Here is a 24,142-nt window from a genome sequence, read left to right as displayed (position 1 = left end):
TCATTGCCGCACATTTTTGAACAAATTGTCAAAAGCACTGTCAATGATTATGTAGTCGGTTTTCGTTTTCTTGTAAAAAGTGTTTATTTTCATACAGTTTTTGAATTACCTACACTAGTAAGTACTAGCACCCAAAAGAAAGGGATGTGTATAGTTTTCCTGAAGCTTACTGACTGACAAAGTGTTTATTTTAAGTTTTAATAAATTATTTTTTTAAATACTTGTACATTTATTTATTCAAGCGAATTGGCGTCTACAACTCTATGGCCGCTACTCGACGCAACGTCGACACAACTGCACAGCGACGTCATTTTCCATAGCGCTGACCAGACGCCGACGCTCGAAAGACGCTAAATGTGGGGTGGCCCTAAGACACAAACATACACATACAGACAGAGAGAGAAGGACAGAGGTTTGATCCTGACGGCCCGATTCGAATTTTGGTTATTGGACAGATCAGGAGCATATTGGAAACGGATCGAATTACTAAAATTCGAATCGGGCTGTAATAAGTCCAACACAGTGGCGTGGCTAGGCGTGGGCGAACGGGGGCTTCGCCCACGGCCTCGCACTTAGGGGGGGCTCTCAAAGCCAACCTTTTTAATACCTTGGGAAAACACGTTGAAAAGGGTTTCGCAGTAGTGGTTTTCGCCCACGGTTAGATTGGTTTACGCGAAGCCACTGGTCCAATATTCTGCCACGTTTCACTTGAGAAGGCACAGGCAGTCTTACATAAGCTACCATCTGACCTTCTTACTCAGGGAGAAACTTTACTTGGGCATAGCCCGGTTTCCTTAGAATGTTTTCAGGAAGGCAGTGTTAACATAACAAAACAAAATAGTACTAGATAAGATAAGATAAAGATAAAAGATAGTTTATTCAAGTAGGCATAATTACAATGCGCTTATGAACGTCAAATAAAGCTAGGTAGACCGGCTCCAACCCTACACCTCTGCCCCGAGAAGATTTAAATCCCCCCTCAGTTGGAGGAGGGTATCCCAATATGGGACCGGCAACAAAACTATACATCTTATAATTAACATGCATTACGAGAAAATAAGTAAAAAAAAACAATTTAAATTACTAAAGAATTCATGCAATTATACACATAAGGTGTAATAGAAATCGAGAAAAGGATGGTACGGCCGTGCCTCTTTGTTTTGCTCGACTTGGCGGGGGTACTACCGTGCCCCCAGATTTATATATGTACATGGAATCATACAAATACGTAGCTTTTTCAGAAAACATATCAAATTCTTACAAAAGGAAAAGAAAATAAAGTTATTAAAAATAAATGGGAAAACATATATAAATCTGATTGATTGTTATGAATTACCAACATAAAATATTTGATGTGCTTTCTTAACTGAGCTGTGTCACCCTTGGAGGATACAACTAAACGGAGTAGCTATTAACAAGCTTTCCCCTCTGTCGAAAATAGGCGGCCAACGGTCATACACAATGTATGGACTGACGTTTATCTGACATGGCTATTTTTACGTTACGCATACATTTGACGTTCCCCTCCCCCGCAAAAATCGGCAGACTGTTTTGTACAGAAAATTACAGACAAGGCGTCTCCGTTTGATTATATCCTCTAAGGTGTCACCTATAACTCTATACATAATACAATGTTTTAATTGCTACTAGTTTTTATTAATTTCTGGTTTGGACCATGCACGTTTGTCTGTCAAGTACTTAGTCCTCGACTCTGTAATAAGCCTTCAACATCAATGACTTTTTAGGGTTCCGTAGCCAAATGGCAAAAAACGGAACCCTTATGGATTCGTCATGTCTGTCTGTCTGTCCGTCCGTATGTCACAGATACTTTTTTCCGAAACTATAAGAACTATAACTAACTGTTAAAACTTGGTACGTAGATGTATTCTGTGAACCGCATTAAGATTTTCACACGAAAATAGAAAAAAAAACAATAAATTTTGGGGGTTCCCCCAGGGTTCCCCATACTTAGAACTGAAACTCAAATTTTTTTTTTCATCAAACCCATACGTATGGGGTATCTACGGACACGAAACTTTCTGATAGCAAGCTTATTTTTATTTCTAGTGTTAAAGTTATGGACATCAGAATTCTTAGTGAAGCAGTCTAGATTCTTAATAACATAAATAATACTATCATATATGTATTGGGAAGCTACAGTTAAAATATTAATTTCTTTGAAATGTTCTCTTAATGATTAACGCGCTTTTAAGTTATATATAGAACGAATGGCTCTCTTTTGTAAGACAAATATAGTCTGTATATCAGCTGCTTTGCCCCAAATCAGAATACCATATGACATTACACTATGAAAATAACTATAATAAACAAGGCGAGCTGTTTCAACATTAGTCAATTGTCTAATTCTCCTCACGGCGTAAGCGGCAAGAGTGCTATTACATTTCGGGGATGAGCGAGTTTAGGTATTTTACGCGCTGCGGCAGGCCCCGCGAGCTCAGTACGCCGATCCGTTCCACCGCATTTTCCCTCGGTCGCACTACAATGATGGATTAAACATTCTTGATCCGATCGTGAAGCATATTGAAATCAACCATAACAACACTAACTGTACTTTAATATCAAAGTCCTAAAAATGTTATTTGGTACGAAAATACTAAATCCAGTGCAAATATACATACTTATGTAGGTCATTATTGTCTAATTCTCCTCACGGCGTAAGCGGCCGAACTTAATTTGTTAGCCAGTGTTCCTACATGAGGACTCCATTGTAGATTTTTGTCCAATGTTAAACCAAGAAACAGTGCTTGATCTACCATCTCTAAGCATTCATTATTCAAAAGTATTTTAGTATCGACTGGTTTAACATTCGGCATAGAAAATCTAATACATTTGGTTTTCTTAGCATTAAGAAGCAAATTATTCACAGTAAACCAGTTAACTACATCAACGAGTGTGCTGTTAATTACACTGTAATCGGAAGATTTACGATCAACCTTAAAAAGTAATGATGTGTCATCAGCAAAAAGGACTATTTCACAAAGATTTTCTACTATACATGGCAAATCATTTATATAAACCAAAAACAGGAATGGACCCAAAATAGAACCTTCTGGTACTCCTAATTGGACTACAGCTCCGCTAGACTGGGTTTTGTTTACAACAACTGTTTGTGTTCTATTGCTAAGGTAAGAAGACATAAAGTTTAGGGCATTTTCTGACAGATCATAGTGTTCTAATTTCAAAATGAGCGTTCCATGATCCACACAATCAAATGCTTTAGAAAGATCACAAAATATGCCAATTGCATCACAAGAATTTCCCAAATATTATAAATATGTTTAATGAGTACCGAAGCAGCATCGGTCGTGGAACGGCCCTAGGCCCCGTGGAACGGAACTAGGCGAAATAATCGTTTATTAATTGGGCACGTTTTTCCTGTGCCACCCTTAACAGAAGTCCGTTTTGCGGATAATGCATCCCACCTTGAGCAGCGTCTTCTTCAAATACTGCCTCTGGTTCTATTACTGGCAGAATTCTGGAACAAGGAAATACCTATATCAAAGAGAATTTAGTAAAGAGGCGTATTGTCAAAGTAAATTTTGTAGTCACAGTAAATTTACTGCCATCTTTAGACACATGATTAAAACTTGTAGAACGCCATTTGACTTTGAACCTTGTTCTTTCACTGATATGTGTTAAATTTGTGAAATTTCAAACACCTTTAAATGTTTTTTGCGGATGTATGCTGGTTTCCTCACGATGTTTTCCTTCATAGCTAACTGTAAAAATAAAATAGTTACAGGCCATCAAACAATAAATGTTTCAATTTACCCCCGTCTACCCTAGTCTAATTGTTGAGTAATTTTAATGTTTTTATAAAGTGTTATCCTCCTAAATCTTAAATGGGTCATTCTCATAAAAATATGTCAGTGGTTTAATTACGCGACAACCGGACGGATAGAAAGATTCGAGTGATCATACAAGGGTTACTATATAGGTATTAGGTTCTTTAGTTTTGAGCAGCGGAGCCAAACCTTATTATTTGCGGTAGGCAAACCTTATTTTTTCTTGAACCTTTGTTTTAGTTCATTATGTGTACCTACCTACTACCTAGGTACAAGTACTGTATTTTAAAACATTTTTGTAACATATCTACTTGATTCTCTATGTAAATGCTAGAGCTCACTTACTTGTAATGCTCCATTATGTTATATAGTGTACAGCAAGCATAAATAATAGCCGAAGCCTTAGCCGGGCTATAATGGAGCACACGGTCGTGCCCCAGACAGCGGAATATATTTTTTAAGTATCCATTTGTTCTTTCTATTGTGTTTCGCACGCGGCAGTGCCAGGCCGTGAACCTTTGTTCCGGACTATTCGGGGCAGCGTTCATCACGGGCGTCATGAGCCATGGCTCAAGAGCGTACCCCGAATCACCTGAAATGTTTATATTTATATTTTATTTTGGTGTTCTACGTTTTCGGACATACCTATATATATTTTAGCACGCTAAGTTTACACCAACTAGTCAGTCTTGGCCGTGGCAATCGATGTAACCCTGCCGAAATATTACATGGTCACTTTACGAATTTAATTAATTAATTCATTCATTTACAATTTTTATTTATTTACAATTTATGTTTAGTATAAACTAAAACATTATAACAATGGTTATATTATATGTAATATCTTAATTATCTTCAAAATAACAAAATACTCGACCACCTATTTATATCCTAATTTAGTTGAATGAATATTAGGTGTTTTTTTATTAAATAACAGTAAGAACAGAAAGATAAAGGCTTTTATAAAAGATTAAACTTATGAAAAAATACTTATTTCCATGATAATACGAGTATATTATAACTTGCTGCTTACCCAGAAGAAAGTATTCTCCAATATGCTCGTTATGCAATCTTCGTAACTCGTCTTTTATTGAAGAATTATTGAAAATGAACGAGTCATGTACCCGGCCCGGAAACCTCGCATTCACCGACAGTATTTTGCAGTTAACGTCCGCAATCTAAAAACGTGTACTTAATTAAATAAGATGTTTACCAGTTATTTGTAACAAAACGTACCAGTCTGTGGTGAAGCAACGCTAATAGGGATTACTTTACTTTGGCGATCTTATGGTTTACAAGCAAACAAAATGCATTAGATTTATTCAAAATTATCAAATTATGATTTTGAAGTTATTATTTACATACCAACTGAACGTTGAGTGCATGATTTCCTTTTCTGTTTAAATACTGTACACCGTGTGGTAACGGAGGTGGAAATATTTTTACTTGGGTGCAGTCTACTGTACCCAAGATGTTAGCAACCCCATATGCCTCCTGAAAACCTCTGGCGATGGATTGCCGGGACTGCTCGTCTCCTGGGAAGAGTATCCATTTGTCCTTGAGTCTGTAAACAATCCACCACTTTAATGATTTGGTACCTTAGCTACATGTAGCTAATATTGAATAATACTTACATAAATATGGAAGTAATAACAAAAGTTAGGTATGATTATTATGCAATTAAATATTTTGAAACAATTCAAATTCCCTATAAAAGTACAAAATTAAAAAAAAAAATTATAACACATTCAAGCCTAATAAATTTCTATTTCATACCTATACGGCTACCATCAGTTTGGCACTGACATAAACGCCGTCGAGAACGTAATTTACGTTCTATACATCTCGTTTGCACTAATATGCGAGTACGAGCGAGATGTATAGAAAGTAAATTACGTTCTCGATAGCGTAAATGTCAGTTTTGACACTGTCAGAGACTCATGGTACGGGCTCTAGTCCCCAAAATTCTGCGTAAGAAAAAAGATTTAATATGATGTTACTGACTGAGTCATTTTTGCGTTCCAATGTATCTGATTGTAGTGATTACGCCGTATAAAAGGAACATCATTATAGAAAAAATATCTCACTGCACTCTTATATTTTTACCTTGTTACCCCCTGTTTCAGTGGTGTTAAGTACCAAAATAGACATACCTTCTATTGACTGCAGTAACAAATTGGTCCAGGTACTTGCTGACAGTGGACTGAGCAATAGACAAGCCATGGTCTTGACCAGTTCCCCTTTGGTAACTACCGTCAGCCAATAGGTGCAGTGATGTTAGAACCTAAAACAAAGAGTTGTAAGTTGGTATGTCATTATTAAATAAGTATTATGATCAAGGTGGTGGTAAAAGTGACAATAATGATTTGAGGAATAGTGCAACATTATATCTTTACTTTAAGATGTGCCGGCAATCCATCGTCATGGTTAGGTTTGAGGTCGGCGTCGAGTTCGGCACACAAATAGAGTGCCAACTCTTTGCGCACTCTATATATGTGCCGAAACTCTTCGTTGGGCATATCAAAGGGGTTGCATATGTCCCTTATGGCCCGTCGCTGGATTTTCCTTTGTTGCTTTTCTTCCATGACAGCCGCGGCCAAGAAGAAGTGATATCTTGCCATTCCTACAAATAATGTAATGATATTGTTATATGGAAACAAATGGAGTTCAAATTGTACCTATATATTATATTGAAAAAAAAAACAGATACTTACTGATATTTAAGTAATTCCAAAAATAAATATTTTTCACCACTTTTAAAACACGAGAGCACCTTATCGTGACCCAGTGAGCACTACGATAAATTAATCAAAGGCTAGCCGTCAAAAATCGACTATATGTCTAATTATCCAACAAACGTAGCCATTTACCGTCTATCGCTGTCAAAGTGGACAAAACGGTATGAATGTTATAAAAATGTATAAATCTAGATAAGTGTCTTTTATATCATTTAACTTATCCACTTATCAACTAAGTTTAAGTTGGAAAAGTAGACAAATGACATATTATCCAACGACCATGTTATGCAGTTAATCATTTAACGACTATCGCTGTCAAAAGTGGAAAAGACGACAAATCAATAAAAACTGGATAAAATGTCAGTTTTATCACCATTTATACAGCTATATCATTTATACAGTCGACCATCATAGCCCTACTGATTGTACGGTAATAACAGTTTATGAATTTAACTGTATTTGATGTGAATTGGCTATAGACCTTATCTGTCAGTCAAAAGTGATGTTTCTGGCTGAAGTAATTTAAATACAATATTTTATTATAGAACTCGGTGTTCCTGGGTCCAGCATTGAGCGTGCCTCTGATGTTGCTGGCGGTGTACGGCATCGGCTACGGCGACGTGCCGGCGCCGCTGTTCTGGCGGATGGCGCGCGCCTGCTCCTTCATGCGCTACGGGATAGAGGGGCTGATAGTAGCCATCTACGGCCCGCCGCGGGATGACCTCATATGCCCGGACCACGTAGACTACTGCGAGTACAAGAATGTCAAGTGAGTCTCTTCCTTCTGTGATTCAAAGTCTTAGCAAAAGCTTAGTCTCGTTGGTGCAAAAGAAAATGTCGCATGAGGTGCTATTTTCTCTCTTTTCTTCTCGTCTTATACCTACTCTTAGTAGGTAACTATGTAGAGATAATATATGTGTGTAGATCAAAATAGAGAAGTACGTCATACAGTCAACAGATATTGTTGCCGTGTAGTTCAATTTTATAGAATGATTATCTTTTATGAGCCTGATAGCTCATAAAAGATAATTAGTCTATAAAATTGGGTAAAAAAATAGCAACACAACCCTTTTATATGAATGTCTTATTATTGAATGTATGGTGTCTATGGAAGCTTACGAGACTTTGATGTTTATGGTTATATTTATGTTCCAGGTACTTCGTTAAGCTGATGGGCATGTCGGGGGTCTCTTTCTGGATGGACTTAGGCGTGCTGTTGCTGATGCTATGCGCCATGAATATGGCCGGCTACTACCTGTTGCGGCAGCGGCTGTCGCCAAACTACGCCTTCCGGGCCATCAAGATCATCGGAAGTTTTATCAAGACGAAGATGAGCATTTCACCCTATTAGGTAATAGTAGAAAAAAAAACGCAGCGTGATTTGTTGTGCCGAAAGTTGGACTAACAGTTAAGCAAGAGTGCGTGAAAGACGGCGGAAAAAGGAAACGATTGGTGTCTGATTATTGGGTATTCCCCCAACAGTGGACGTCTTTTGATGCATATTTATGTTTTCTGATAAGGATGAGTATAGAGTATAGTATAGTGCAGCGGTCGGCAACCTTTTAGCAGCCAAGGGCCGCATAGTAGTTAACGAAGTTGACGCGGGCCGCACTTTGTTAATATTTATGACTTTATGCAGACATTGTCGTTTGTCAATATTACATACAAAACAGCCAGGAAGGTTCGCGGGCCGCAAGTGACAGGTTCACGGGCCGCGGGTTGCCGACCGCTGGTATAGTGGGAAGAACTTGCCGATTGTTACCAGCAGCTTTAAGCGTAATTTTAATGGACTAGATATGTGCGTATTGTCTTCACAGAATAAGTACGTAACGTTTAGTTTGGGTGAGACTGAATGAACTTAAAAAAAAAACGATATATAACTATTAGGTAAATAAGTAAACAAGCCTATATTTTTAAGCTCGCGGTAGTGTGTGAATAATTCGTATTGGCAAGGACAAATTCGTCACGAAAGAAGGCTTCGACTGCTGAATAAGTGTAAATATTTTGGTGGGTGAGAGAGTTGGTTGATTGGTAAAAATACGACTATCAGCCAAGAGCCTCTGCGTTTTGGCGAAGGAAAATGTTATAAGGAAACCGGACTAACCCCATCTTAATAAGGCCTGGATCCATTTAGATCGCTGTCGTTAAATAGGGTAGTTTAGCCGGTTGTCGGCCAGTTAAGCAAAATTTCGAATTCAAATGTATTTTATGAACAATATATTCGACCAATCTTTGTCATTTTATGATGTTTAAACTAAAAATATAATACACTTGACATGTATGTATCAAAATCCGTTATTAATTACAACGTTTTATTTATATAATTAAGAATATGAAAAGTAGCAATTTAGCTGGTTTTCGGAAACTTTTTTTGGTTTTCGGCCGCTTGTTAACTAGTTGTCGGCCGCTGTTATTTATGTTTTTAAATGACTCTTATTTCACAATCAATAAGAATTATTTTTGAATAAAACAACAAATATTCAATGGTACAATGAACACATTAAGGAACGTTAATGGGAACTTTTAATGGGTAACCTACATCTCGTAAAGAGTTTTTCAAAACATACTAAAAATATTAAAATAAGACATTTTGTAGTCTATTATGCCTGGCGCAATTCTGAGAAAAAGGTTACCGAGCGAAGCCGAGGATCCCTCAGGGGGCCGGGACATCGCTAGGTAGATGTTGAGGAAAGAGGCAAGGTATCTACCAGAATTTTATATAAAGAAAACATACATGTTTCTGTAAATTGCATTTGGCATAAGTAAATATGTAATATCAATGTGAATAGCGTTTTAGGTTTCTTACTTCCAATAATCTGCTCTGCTTTAGGTCATTGAACTTTACGTGGTTATAAATGTTACTACGTCCCTACTTGCTAGAGCAGTGATTCCTAACCTTTTCAGTCCGGTCACCCCTATGACTGACTAGGGAACCTGATTTTAATAAAAAAATGGTAATAAAAAAATAAATTGTGTACGTTTGTTGTATTGTTATATTAGGTTAGCTTATTACCCCCGTAAAATACCAGTTTTACCCCCACGGGGGTAATTACCCCTACGTTAGGAACCACTGTGCTAGAGGCAATGTATTGCAGAACATTACAAACAACATAATATTTGTAGTCTACATACATCACACTTCCCACTGTCCCTTTAAAGAAACGTTCCTGATAGGTGTTTTTGTCTTATTTTAAACATTTTTGTGATAATTTATTTTTAAATGTGACGGTATTTATCTTAATTAGGTATGAACACATAACTCATAAGTGCCAAATACGGGAACACAAAAATATACTTTATTAGATTCTACATTAATTTTTATATCAGTTAAATATATTATTTATAATGTAATTTAATAATTTAATGTATATATTTTAGTTACCGATACTAATATTTTTAGATACGTGTGGAATAAGTAATTCTGTGAATTGAAAAAAAAAACGCTTTAATTAATCGTTCGTATTTGTACACTGGCAACATTAGTTTACGCCATGTTTATCTAAAAGCCGTAACATACTAAAACCCCCTCTAAACACGAACATTAGTCTCATCTCATCTTACCGAAAAGCCTATTAGAATTACCTGAATACACTTTATAGCAACTTAAATGGACACTATGGACAGATTTATGTTTTTATATAAAGCAGCTACACTTTGGGTACCTTTGGTTGGGTTTGCTACTGGAGTGCGACACACGCTCACGTGCGAACGTTTTTTGTCATTCGGTCAAAAAAATGTGGAGGCAAATGATTGCGTGAAAAATCACTGGCGACTTAGCTAACAGGCGTATTCGAATTTTAGTTATTCGATCTGTTTCCGATATGATACTGATTGAATAACTAAAATTCTAATACGCCTGTAATGTTTAGATTACAATGACAACTCTCGACGTCCATTGTTTCAGAGCAATTCCTTCTGAATCTGTATCATATATCTCATACAATATTAATGTTATGATGATGTATTCTATGTATTCGTCGTTTTATGTGTGTGTGTGTAAATTGTACCCAGTTGTGAACGAAAATGTAAAAAAAACTTATTTGTATGGCTTTTGTTTGGATACTTAATATTGTAAGGAAATAAAACCAATCACTACATCATACGTCTTTTTATTTATATATGCAAACATTTCTCACTAAAAATAAAATCACACATTTCTTGAACATAAATCTCGCAAATAATTAAAATAATTTTAACAAAGTTTGACTAGGGCATTTTTGCCGCTATTTAACAATTCGTAAAAATTAAAAAAAAAACATAATCGTATGTATAAAAGATTTTTCTAACTCTGTTTCGATATTCTCTACTTTGTGCTCTAGGTGCCTTTATAGTGAATATCGTGAATTTTCTTACGTAGCTATCACTACTTACTTAGTAGGTAGAGTAGGCGTGTAGTTACCATACATACATTTCATTTACAGATTCATAAAACCCCTCATGATAAAATACAAATAACTATTTGCCAAAGTCATGATTTTTACGAGCAGGACGAGTATGATAAGTAAATCATTTTGGAAGAGATGCCAGCACTGGATCAGTATTGTTTCATCATATATTTTCATCTAATACAATATTTACCTAAAAAAGCATTTCAAAACATTCGCGTCAATAAACTATAATATTAAGAATGCCACATTAGGACTATTTCCAACAAAATATAGCAATTTAAAGTAGCTAGCCTAGGCTTCGCAGTCAATTTAGCTCATTAAATAATGATCTAGGACGGAAATAATAACGGAATGTTTGTAAATAACAACGATGAAAGATACTTAAATATAAGTACTTAAATAAAATAAAAAAAAAAAACCTGTCTATCCTATTGAAATTTCTCGCAAGTTTTTGTTAATAAAACGATACTCGTAAGTCGTAATCAACATGTTTAGTTCTCTTAATCAGTTAAATTGGTTACCTACCAACAGCTTACTAAGAATATTTACATTAACTTGCGTGATAGTGATCGCTCTTTTGTTACATAAACGTCCGAGATGGCACCGCCAGAAGGGCCATTTAGCCCGCCCTAACTTATAAGTTAGACCGTACTCCTGATCCTGTTCGCTCCTGAGAACAACATAAAAGGTTCTTTTAAACGCTTGAACTGTAATGACAAGCGGGAATATTACGTGTAGTTGTTATCAAGATGACCGTGTCCTGCTAGGTTTCTAAATGGCAGGGTTTTACTGATGACGCCATCGCCATCTCGCTCCATCAGTAATGATATCTTCATCCTATATCACAATATCTTACATTTTTAACTCTATTACAGTCGGTCTATTCTAACTCCGCATGGCATGTGCCGTAACTTAGTGTGGAAATGTCATCATAAATGTCTAAATTCTATGAAAAATTACGTTTACAATGACAATTTCACACTTCACATATACGACTGTTCTGTCAGCCAGTGTAGAGTCAGCTTAGACGGAGTCTATAATAATTGTACATTACAGAAATATTATACAAATTACATACACATAATTTTCTAGGCACATATAAGAGGCACAATGCCTACAGTTAGTGTATTAGCAAAGATTCTACTTACCGGCAGTGAAAGTATGATACAATTATTGATATTCGTTTTATAGTTCGTTTTTTTTTAGCATTAGAAAGAACTTGCAAGAAGGTAAGCGATCTTGACATGTCTTTTAATTGAAAAACGCTTTATAAAAATCAAAAACTATTACTTATGAAAGCAGAAGAATATAAATGATCGTAATAGATTCATAATTGTTACATATTTGCCGTAACTTATTTTTAAAATGTGTTTTTCAATTAAAAGACACATCAAGATTGTTTACCTTATTTCTAATGCTAAAAAAAACGAACTATAGTGGCGCACCATTTATTAGAAAAACGACGAAAAACGAGGCTACGGGCGGAAAAAGTATGAATTAAATAAAAAAAATTGTAATTCAGTCAGCAGTAAAAGTAACTACGAATCATAACATAACAAATAGGTTCCACATGATCTGTACGCTTTGTTCCCATGACAATAATCTTTTGTTCACTTCAGCACATGACGGTACCCATTCAACAAGATTTGTTCCAAATATTATGGAAATAATATATTGCTGCATATATTAAGTACCTAAATGGTTCAGGCTATGAAAGTACCCAAATTCCAGTGTTCGCAAACAAGCTGGATTTGCCATAAAAGTCGTTTACACCTTAACAGAGTTACTTTAAATATGATCATAGTGCTTACTTTACATACCTAAATATGTGTATAGGAAATAGGTAATCGCAAAAAAGAAACGATTAAAGTAGGTAATAAATATTTAAGAACTTTGTAATGCTTTATGAGAAATAACTTTCTTTAAACCTAAATATTTGAAAAGGAGTAAGTACCTATGTATATTAATAAATATACAAGGGAAGAAAGAGTCATAGTTTCCTAAACAAATACAATTATGATTCTTAAATACTTATCAGCAATAAAAAAAAAACAATAAATTATGTCTTCTATGATAAACATACGTAAGCAAATCACCACCCGAACATACATAATAAATCTTAAAACGAACGAGTATTGAAATATCATTGCTATACGTAACAAATACTTGCTTTTATTGAGTCTAATTCAATGTAGGCCATACTTTAATCATTTTCTCAAATAATAGTAAACCTAACTGTATTGCTTCAACTAAAATATCCTAGGATACAGTTTTATAACTAATATAATGCAACTGTTTACAAAACCCTACATTAAATAATATCCACATTCCACTTTCCCGGCACTCATAATAATTAGGTACATATTTACAACTTTATGGTAACTACTATTAATGTACTTAGTCGCAAATCATTCATTCAATTACTTCATAAGATTAAATGAGTCTTAACTGTTACACGTTGTAGAGTCGTACGTAGGTAATTTACTATTACAAAATAGTATTTTTTCTACTCCCCGTACTGTTATTTGTCATTTAAAGGGTCGTCCACACACCTTTAAAACCCTATCTTATAGTTGTCAAGACAAGTCTTTAGTCTATTCCTCAAAAAAGCATTTCTGCATATAGGTACGCAGTATCTTTTTGGCACTTTTTCGATACTTCGTGTATTTAAAAATCATTTAAAAAATATTGAATGAAATACATTGTTGCCAACCTTATTTTAAATGTCATCTCTGACAAATAAGTGAACCATAGACATGTTTTTTAATTTCATTCATTCTTTTTCCGCCCGTACCCTCAATTTTTGCTACTTCTTGAATGAAAAATATTTGTTTAATTTACAATTTTATTTTAAAGTAAGTGCTTGGTCGTAGAAACAGTATTGTATGCAACGTTGTTTAACTGAGTCAAAAAATACTCCAACACCTCAATTTGTTACTCACGCCACTCGCCTTTTTTGACCTCTCTTAAACAACGGTTGCATAAAATACTACTATGCAAATATTTTTCATTCAAGAAGTAGCAAAAATGGAGGGTACGGGCGGAAAAAATATGAATTAAATTAAAAAAAAAACATGTCTATGGTTCATTTATTTGTCAGAGATGACATTTAAAATAAGGTTGGCAACAATGTATTTCATTCAATATTTTTTAAGTGGTAATTACACGAAGTATCGTAAAAGTGCCAAAAAGATACTGAGTGTATGCACAAATGCTTTTTTGGGGAATAGACTAAAGACTTGTCTTGACAACTATAAGGTAGGGTTTTAAAGGTGTGTGCACGACCCTTAAATGACAAATAAAAGTACAGGAGTAGAAAAAAATAATTTCCTAATATAATATTAAATTTCACCTTTGTTATTGACTGTTAAAGTTTTCTTGTTTATTTTAACAAGACTCATGTCAAAATGACAGTCAAGTAAGTATAAACTAAAGTAAATATACTGGAAATGTAAGAGTAGACCTTCATGTTTCTCGAAATTGTGATAAATTAAATGTATATAACCTAATGAAATACGATCATTTCGTATTGCGAAATTCAAATCAGGTATCTCACATTAATCTATTTAAATACTTTGTATAAGTTGCCGTGATGTGATAATATAAAGTCAATTTTTTTATTCGGTAGACTAAAATGACATTTCATAGTATGAAATGACACATGATGTTCATACTATGAAATGTCATTTTAGTCTACCGAATAAAAAAATAGACTTTAGTTATATAATATGTGATGATTATTATGATTATCAAGTTGATGACGTCGTACAGTATAGTATAGAGCTTCTTATAAGAAGATTCATAGTCTTTTTACATAAAGATTCTTAATTAATCACAGCAACTTTCTTAAAACTAAACGCCAAAAAGGGGCATCCATATCTTGAAGGAATAATAATTGTTCTTAATAATAGGCTTTAAAGCGAAACCGTCTTTTAGTTGTATAAAGTTTCTTATTACCTACTTAACAATAATTAGCATTGTAAAACCTATATAAAGATATTGGATCGTGGTTTTTAGGTATAACGTAAAATAATGAGGATTCACCACGAGATAACAACTTCCTCCATCTTCAAATTTTAGGTATGATTATCAAGTATTTTTTAACGAACAGTATTTCAACTGAAGTGGTATTAATATCTTTGAAAAGTTACTACGGAATACTGACAGCTGATCTTATATTATTTCGTACTAACGCTTAACTGAAAATTTTCAATTGTTAAACATATTTTGCTTCGGTATAACAGGGATATCGAACTAGTCTTTCATTTAAAACGTAAACTGTTGACTGGGTTTGTCCTCGTTGCACTTTTCTAAATAGAGTGCGGGTCGGTCAGAGTCCAAGCAGGCGTCGAGCTTGGCGTGCGTGATGAGCGCGCCCTTCCTCCTCCACAGCTGCGCGAAGTCTGAAGGGTCGCAGGCGGCCAGCACGGCCGTGACGCGGTCCTCGCGGGATAGCGACAAGCACAGGCTGTGGTGCCGCAGGAGGCCGTTCTCGAAACGCCACTCCTGGTTGCCGCCCGTATTGTGACAAGGATACATTCCTGGAAATTAATGGAATTTTGTATTCATAGTATTAGATAGCGTATCTTAATCAGTGGTATGCCTTAACGTGACGTCCTTGTCAGGAATCCGGTGCCGGTTGCGGCAAGTTTAGCAATGTCTGCAGTGCTACGTTACCGTAGCGCTCAAGGTACAGTACCTAACGTGCCGTCGATGAGATGGCCCATGGTGTCGAGGCAGCGCGCGCCCTGGCGCACGGCGCGCGGCGCGTCGGCGAGCGCGGGCACCTGCAGCTCGGGGTACACGTGCTCCAGATACCAGCGGAACGGCTTGCAGTGCAGCCGCGTGCGCAGCCCCACGCGCTCCGAGATGCTGCGTCAGATGGTGATTAGTGGTATGCACCGAGTTTTTACAATTGGATTGTAAAAATATTGACTAAAGTTGGCACAATATTTAGTCTTTTCAATAATATATAATAATAATAAGTAGGTATGTATATCAAAAATATGAGCTTTTTTTAAAATACACTAGAAAGTCTTTCGAAAAGTAAACTTACTCTCCATAGTCAACTTGCTTGGCCAGCGGCTGCGACCTGTAGTACAGTTCCTTGTAGTTGTCCATCCACACCTCGGCGGCGCGGCGGGTGTTCCTCGCAAACACGGCCCCGGAGCCACCGGGGAAGGTGTACGGGTGCCGTTTACGGAACACGTGGCCCACGCGGGAGCAGGGAACTATCTCCAGGGAACCGCCGCATTGCCACACTCTGGAAGTAGGGAAGAGATCATTTTATGGTATGGACTGTATTCTAAACAAACTTTGATACCAAATCATGTAAAAAATGTTAAAGTTCTACTACTATGGAGAGCTATATAGTTTGTGCGGCGGTTATAAATGTATTGTAGGAGGAGTAGAACACCCCTTTGAATAAAGCTGATATCTTTGTAGTCCTTATTTGGCTCTGATTCATGAATATGATCTTACAATCACCTTTTAGGTATATACCATTTCGGTCCACCAAGTATCAATAAAGAAACGAACGGTGTTTGTCACTTGTCAGTGTCAGGTGTTAATAGTAAAGTTGGTACAGTAAGCGCTTGAATTTCAAGTTACAGTTAAGGATAATTATCGATCTCGGCTTTTAAGCAGTTACCTGAATGATATTTCCAAATTCTCGCCGCCCCACACGTCCATCTTCATGTCGTACTTGCCCAGCTTGTTGAAGTACTTGCGGTCCATGCTGAAGAGACCGCCAGCGATCATGGGCGTGCGGATCACCTGCGTGGGGTCGCTGAGGCGCGCGCTACGCTCCGAATGAGATAGGTACTCCCACTGAAAAATATAAAAATTGAACATTTTTAATTTTGCCATAACACCGGTCCCTACTAGCCAGTATTGCATTATCGTAATTAATTTCTGCCTTTTTTATATTTGTGAGTCACAGACAAGACATCCTCTAGACTGAGCATAGTAGCGCTACCCCCTCTGCCACAAATATACGGTAGTTTTACTCCATCGTCGAGTCAAAGTGTCTTTGTGTGATGTCCGTGTCTTTGAATGGACCAATCACGGCACGGGACTCGCTCACCTCGTCCCCCGCACCCCAGAATTTTTGGCAGCATCGGTTTCATGAAATAATTGCTCTAAACTCCGTCTAGAGGATACCTAGACTATGTTGTGAGTACAGTAAAAGTAAACAAAACTGTATAGAGGTCGTTTCAGAAGCTATTATTTATTTGTGTATGGTAAGGTGTAGGTACATTCTCTGTCAAGTCATTTCCAAAAACGCGGCAAATTAAAAAAAAAAATAGGGGCAAAGGGTAATCGTCCCATAGAACATTTGAATTTCGCGCCTTTTTCTATTGACAAAGTTGTTTGACCGGCTTTAGATACCCTTCTCAGCGATGAATGATTGACGAGAGTTTAATACAACCCTTTGTCTAAACTTTTTCAATAAATGATTGTGGAATGGATCAGTATTGTCTTAGCCCATTCTTAGCCTGGTGGTTTTTATCCGGTATAGGAGAGCTATTATTAAAAATAAAGGATGACCATCTTGACCACGTCGACCACCGGATACACCACGCGATGCTGATCACGGGACACACGCGAGTCGGGTCCTGGTCACGAGGCAGTCTGGGTTACCTTGAAGACCAGGTTCCAGTCGAACCCGCCCCGCAGGTCGGCCGAGGCGCCGATGTACTGGAAGCTGTCCATGCTGATCACGTCGATCACGGGACACACCACGCGAGTCGGGTCCTGGAAACATGACACGCAGTTATTAGCAAAGCGGTTTATACTCGTATTATATTAGGTTGGTATTGAGATTATAGTGTTGTTGATCTAAAATTGGTTTTAAATTGAATTAAGTTTTGATGAATTGAGTAGGTATTCAAATATTAGGTAATAGCAAACATAATATAATGTATAGACGGTTATTGTTCTAATATATTTTATAGTCACAGTAAATTTACTATCATCTTTCGACACAGTATTAAAAAATGAAAATAAATGAAAATGTATATATTGCAGGTGACTAAATAAACATCCTGTAAAAGTACATAACACATAAACTTTAAAACTTAAAATGATGCATAAGAAGACGTTCTGCGACTTAATCTAGGATAGTGCATAGATTAAACAAACAGGGCGATTTTTTACGTAATTTTGACTGTGCTTATTAAACTATAAACGTTATTCGTAGTCAAAGTACTGATTGTAGTATTTTATTTACAACCAGGATGTTTTTAACGACCGGTTGACCCAAGGTCAAGCTGAGATGTATGTCTGTACGATCAGGTCAGCTATAAGCCTATTATAATCAGAGATCGGACAAATTTGCGACATTGCTCGCAATAATGTGGACATGACTCCAAAATTGATTAAATAATTAATCATTTAATTAATTTTGTTCCCTAGGCAATAAATAGCACTTAAATATATTTTAGATATAAAAAAATAAGTACCTACAGAAAATTTGGAAAACATACTAATTATTTTTTTAAATAAATTTACTTTATAAGAACTCTTTGTGTTATTTATTGATTAGGAATCAAAATTAAACCTCAGGTAAGAAATTAATTAAATGATTAATTATTTAATCAATTTTGAAGTCATGTCCACATTATTGCGAGCAATGTCGCAAATTTGTCCGATCTCTGATTATAATACAAGTAGCTGCATAACTGTACTCATAATCTTCAATTAAACTCATTAGCTCATTGAAAATTAAAATTAATTATGGAAGGAAAGACAGTTAATGCTATCTAGCTATCTTAATGATTATTAGGAATTAAGATTTTGAGCGACATGTCTAGAAGTATATTATGAGATAATAAATGAACTGTGAGTAAATTCGAAACTTGTAGAGATACAGGGTAGTAATAAGTTATTAGAAACTGTAATACCATTTTGTAACCGGAATTTCGGTATGGTTAACATTCTTATCATGTGTTAGGTAGTTGTCTCCAAACATTAAAAATAATCTAAGAAACTTTTTTTTCTATTTCCCATTTGCTCGTATTTGCTCACATTTGCTGCTGACAAAATTGTGCTTTAAAAAATACAGCTAATGCATTTTACTTAATATAGTGTTCCGATATCTTTATTAGTCTCTGATTTCCCTAAATGCTAAAGATGGATTATATTCAAAGGATATCATACATAGTTCATATCGTGCTCACGTGCGAGGTGACTTATAATTAAAGTTATCTTCTCAATTACTGGCACTTAAATCCGTGAGTAATTACTATGTACTGTTAAATTTTGTCACGTATAAGGTGAGGTGGGCTGAGGCTGACATGGTGACTTTTCGATTCGTTTTTATTATAGAGCGAACTTTATATAGTCGTGTAACTACATATCTATAGTACCTACGTAGGAATATCAGTAGTTTATGTTCCGAATTATCTGAAGCATTAACTCATGTCAGCCTGACATACCTAACATTATATTAAATCTTTGCTTACCTTAGTGTAGCGGAATTAGCCTCAGTTTTGGGTAATGGCAATTTAAATAGCCATGTTTGCGTAAATAAGGCATGTTTCGTTTTTATATCCCAGGAAGTCCAACACGAATGTTTGGGCTAATAAGGCGAAGTGAATTAACATGATCGGACCCATGAACCGAACGTGATAGGCCCTGACCTGTCGATGTCGGTATTACAGTCTAATCGTTCCAGACTTTAATGGTTGCTATATTAGAAAGTATAAGGTTATTCAAATAAGCTTTTAATCAACAACTGAACAATTAATTACTTGTTCAACAATTAATTAATTGTTCAGTTGTATCCAATTTATTAGTCTTATTTGATAACCTTCGGCTGATTAACGATTATGGTTTTTTAAGACTGTAGATAAATTGTTAATAATTTACCTATACATATATCAGATCCTATATTCATTACTTGAGCCTATATTCCGCTTAAAGAAAGGTCACGCAACAAACACTTTCCACAGGTTAGAGAGAGTCCAAAGGGGACAACTTTCCGCATTTGAAAAAGGATGTTCAGATAGTCATCTAACTAATTTTATGGTAATAATCATGATAACTGCAAGGCAACTTCATGTATGTCTTCGTTAATTCCTGCTTTCTTTATTTAAAGCAATATATATAACATATATTATTTATAATTTCCGTATCGTTTGTTACGATGCTATAACTGAATTTGTTAAATTATTTGCGTGTGTTATATAAATAATTTCTATTAATGTCCTTTATAATTATGAACATGCTATCGGATTAGATCCCAAGCTGAGACTTAGGTCTTGTGTAACTTGTTTTAACAATGCAATGTAGAAACACTTAGGTACCTACTGCTAATGACTTTAACAATGATTCTGGGCCCGATTCGGATTTTGAAATAGACATCTATTAGATATCTTTTAGGCATCACCAAGATACGATAACCATATTTTTAAGATCTTACCTGTCAAATTTGACAATTCTGCGATTCTGGAGATACTTTTGAACGATTTTCACAAGATATGACTGAGAGATCCAATTCACATCTAATAGATATCTAACTCTATCTAACGTAAAAGTGACATTGGTTGCCCGAATTGAGCTACAAAAGAGAACTAGTTGAAATCTAAACTATAACGTATCTAGAATGGATCTAGTACGTCTCGTCTCTTGTGAATATCTTGAAGTTCGAATACGGCAGTCTATTCTATCAGAATAATTGTTTCACAACCGCAAAACCTTCCGTAGTTTATAGTTTATAATTTAAACAAGCTTATCCTCAGATCTTTAATGCCGTAGATGCAATCGATCTTGTTGGGTCTTGAATGTGAACCGCTCAAGGCCGCAGCATTCAGAAGAGTATGCGAATGTCACGGCCCAAACCGGAATGTGCTGACATTGGTCCATGCTGTCACTCGAGGCAGAAGATGACATTACTTTTGATTACATAGTGCCAAATGCAAAACACGGAACGGAACACAACAATATGCCAATATCTGTATGTATGCATGACCTTATTGCCCATACATTTAAGGTATTTAATGACTTTATTTAAGTATAACGGTACTTTGTCCGCGTCTATATTTAATAATATCTTAACTCTACATACTTAGAAGTACTGTAAACGATTGGGGATTATTATATAAGTGCGACCCCCAGTGTGCGATGCACGATTGTGCGACATATATTTTTAACGAAACTGCAATTCTGCGAAGTGATATTGTGCGACATATCACTATTCGACCAAACTATAGTCCGGCAGTATTTTTGATCGAAGTTAAATTGTGCGACATATTACGGCTCGACAATACTTCTAGTGAACGACAGTATTTGTGGGTCTACGGGTAATTTATTTTTAACATGGTCTCAGCATTTACACTGTTTCTTCTCAAAAAACATTTCCTTTACAACTGATCTAGACGGATTCCTATTTCTGGGCGCTTTGCCCTTTGGACATCTGAAGCTACCTAACGAACCTAACCTACCTATTGATTTATATTTCGCACACACGATGATTCGCTCAAACGGCACATCGTATAGTCGTGCATCGCCTAATAATGTTTCGCACGAACAATAGTTCCCACAAATGACATGTCGTACAATCGTACATCGCCTAATCATACGTCGCACTAACAATACTTCGCACAAGCGTGTGTCGCACTCCCGTAGTAAAGCCAAACGATTGTGGGAATTCGGGATATATAACTATTTTAGAGTTAAGTATGTAAATAGTATAGTTTAGTTATGTACTATAATTGGATCATTTTTTAAAAGTTTATTTTAAGTGCATAGGTGCGGGGTGTCCACGGGCGGCGGTAAACGTTTACCATCAGGCGATCCGTCTGCTTGTTTGCCTCCTATATAATAAAAAAATTAAATAATACCGACTTTAACTTAACTGCTTCATTGTTTTCATTGATCAATTCAGATTAAAAGCCAGTCACATGAAAATTGTTACTTGCTAAACCAGTTTCCATAAAAATCTAAATTGCTAATCAACCAAATCCTGTTAACGCAAGAGGATGACGCACAACTTGGTTTTTAAAGAGCTCATAGGTTGCCCCATTCACTGGTAAACGGATATCAGTCGATGAGGTTCTCAATATTATAATATTGCAACTGCTACTTGTGCATGTGCCCAGAATTTACTTAATACTGCGTTTGATCAATTCAATAGGTATTCATTTTAACACATTCTATATCTATGTTTAACACGAAAGACTAAGTATCATTGCTATTAAGGTTAATGTCACAGTTAATATAAACATAGGTAATAACAATGTAATAAGTCTATTAACGGCACTAATCATTGACGTTTAAAATAAAATTTAGAGTATTTTTGATATTTCACTGACACGAGTAAAATTTCTACCACTTTAGTAAAAAAAAAGTATACAAAAAGAAACTATTGATAAAATTTATACATTACCCAAAAAACTACTAAATTATTAAATCTGTTCTCATTTACAAAAGGGTGTCTTATTAGTGTTATAAGGAACATAAATTGTATAAGTTATGTAGCTACTTATTACTGTTTTCTTAAACCGATGAAATTATACCAGCGAATAACTAGCCAAATTAATGGTCCATTGTATGACTAATAAAAATAAATATTAAAGATTTGATCCTACATTCTTACAAGAAAGTTTATAACTGACTGGTAAAATTACTAAAGATTGTAAAATAAAACCTCACTCTCTGTCGATAAACAACATCGTAGAGTTTTGGACATATTGGTAAAAAAAGTATCGTCGTGCGTCGTCCAAAAAACCCATCGACGTTAATCGGCGTAATCAGCAAACAGCTATAAAATTGCCAACTTAAGACGCCAAATCGTTTCCTTCAATTAAAATAATTTAGTCTATATATACTACGGAATGCAGCATTTAAGTGTGGCGACTTGGTTGGTTTAATATTGAGTGTGTCTGTAAAGTCCTACAGAAGAAGTCCTAAAGTCCTGTCTGTCACATAAAGGACCTGGCATGAAAAAATTCGTCAATCCGAACATACTCGATTGTCCATGTTGAAAAACGAAGTCTCATGCTAAATATTCACAAAATTAGAACGATTGTCGAACAAAGCGCGCAATTTCTAAAATGAGTACCTATTTCAGAATTTAATTATAAATAGTTTTTCTTCCCAACAGAATTGGTACATAGTCGCACATAGTCCACCAGTCCACGAGCTATCAATGTAGACTTAGCGCTTCGGTGAAGGGATCAGCGATGATCCTTACACAACTCCGCGTCTTCCGCTCACCGCTTGAGCAATTCGAGCGACAGGAGGCGCCGCGCCGTGAGAGGAAGCTATAAACTTGTTAATTCCAATTTTTAATTGTTTATGTAAAGGATAATAAACATAGGATGTTATTATTGGAACGCTTATGAAAGCGAAGCCATCACCGCAATGACTGATAAAATTTGTCTTTTGGACATGAATTTACTTACCAATGATGGAAATTAACGTAAAGGTAATATTCCTTACCTACCTACTTCATCCTTTTTATCGCCCAGTTTACTAGTAGTATTATTAGTAGGTACTGCAGGTAGAAATAGTGGGTAGTAGAAACTTATGTTAAAAAGAACATTATGTTAAAGTTAAATATTTAAATAAAAAGGTACTCAACAAAAACACTTATTAAGGTCACTTAAAAAATAATGTGCAATAAACATTGATTGGTCAAATCGCTGGTCACTCTCAGCTTAGGACGCGTATTAAATTAGAATGCAGTGAGTTATCCGTAAGATATACTTTGTACATGAGGCAACCAACTTTCAAACTAAATCGCTTGTGAAACTTTACCTCGGACGCTGTTCGTCTCATTATGACGCAGTGGAAGGAAAAACGGAGCGATTCGACACGTCATTCGATGTTAGCGATTAGTTACTTTTGTCTCTTTTTTTGTACTTGTAAAACCAATAGCGCGGGCCCGATATAACTGCATAAGATCTATCAATAAAAAATTCAGAGACTGATTAAATTAAACATTTCCAAACAAGATTTACAAGTAACTAGTAACTACCCGCTGTGCAGACTGATAGGATATTGAATTCAAAGATGGCCAAGGCCAGAAGCAATCTTAAACGTGGTTATAACCATAGTGTTGATGTCGGGCTAAGCTTAACCATAAATTAAAATAGCGGTTATAATATATATCAACAAGGTTTGCAAAAGGCCAAAAGACGCTACTTACTTAAAATAATTAATGCAGTTATACGGAACTCTATTCCGGTTTGTAGCATATTAAGCT

General features: G+C 35.8%; 3 protein-coding genes across 3 annotated transcripts in view; 1 reads left to right on the top strand and 2 right to left on the bottom strand.

The window, feature by feature from the left end:
• The window catches only part of LOC134650406 (ATP-binding cassette sub-family G member 1-like), a 57,025-nt gene extending 49,111 nt beyond the window's left edge, over window positions 1-7,914 (top strand). The window contains exons 10-11 of the mRNA XM_063505364.1: window positions 7,090-7,313; window positions 7,700-7,914. Coding sequence (XP_063361434.1) covers window positions 7,090-7,313; window positions 7,700-7,895 — 420 coding nt within the window. The 3' untranslated portion in view covers window positions 7,896-7,914. The remainder of the gene's footprint in view (window positions 1-7,089; window positions 7,314-7,699) is intronic.
• On the bottom strand, window positions 4,136-6,426 carry LOC134650468 (putative nuclease HARBI1). Its single transcript, XM_063505424.1, has 5 exons — window positions 6,203-6,426; window positions 5,960-6,090; window positions 5,172-5,370; window positions 4,840-4,984; window positions 4,136-4,398 (listed from the first exon to the last, which is right to left on the bottom strand). The coding sequence occupies exons 1-5, from the start codon at window positions 6,389-6,391 to the stop codon at window positions 4,148-4,150; spliced, it is 915 nt and encodes a 304-aa protein (XP_063361494.1). The 5' UTR covers window positions 6,392-6,426; the 3' UTR covers window positions 4,136-4,147.
• A 7,233-nt stretch (window positions 7,915-15,147) lies between the features above and the next one.
• LOC134650437 (polypeptide N-acetylgalactosaminyltransferase 2-like) overlaps window positions 15,148-24,142 on the bottom strand; it is a 96,464-nt gene continuing 87,469 nt past the window's right edge. Inside the window, exons 6-10 of the mRNA XM_063505395.1 lie at window positions 17,575-17,688; window positions 16,583-16,761; window positions 15,989-16,195; window positions 15,632-15,804; window positions 15,148-15,473 (exon numbers count right to left, since the gene is read on the bottom strand). Coding sequence (XP_063361465.1) covers window positions 15,199-15,473; window positions 15,632-15,804; window positions 15,989-16,195; window positions 16,583-16,761; window positions 17,575-17,688 — 948 coding nt within the window. The 3' untranslated portion in view covers window positions 15,148-15,198. The remainder of the gene's footprint in view (window positions 15,474-15,631; window positions 15,805-15,988; window positions 16,196-16,582; window positions 16,762-17,574; window positions 17,689-24,142) is intronic.

This window comes from Cydia amplana, chromosome 1, assembly GCF_948474715.1.
Source record: "Cydia amplana chromosome 1, ilCydAmpl1.1, whole genome shotgun sequence".
In the NCBI taxonomy this organism is placed as follows: domain Eukaryota; kingdom Metazoa; phylum Arthropoda; class Insecta; order Lepidoptera; family Tortricidae; genus Cydia; species Cydia amplana.
The sequence above is the reverse complement of the archived record's forward strand: the minus strand, read 5'-3'. Positions and strand labels throughout refer to the sequence as shown.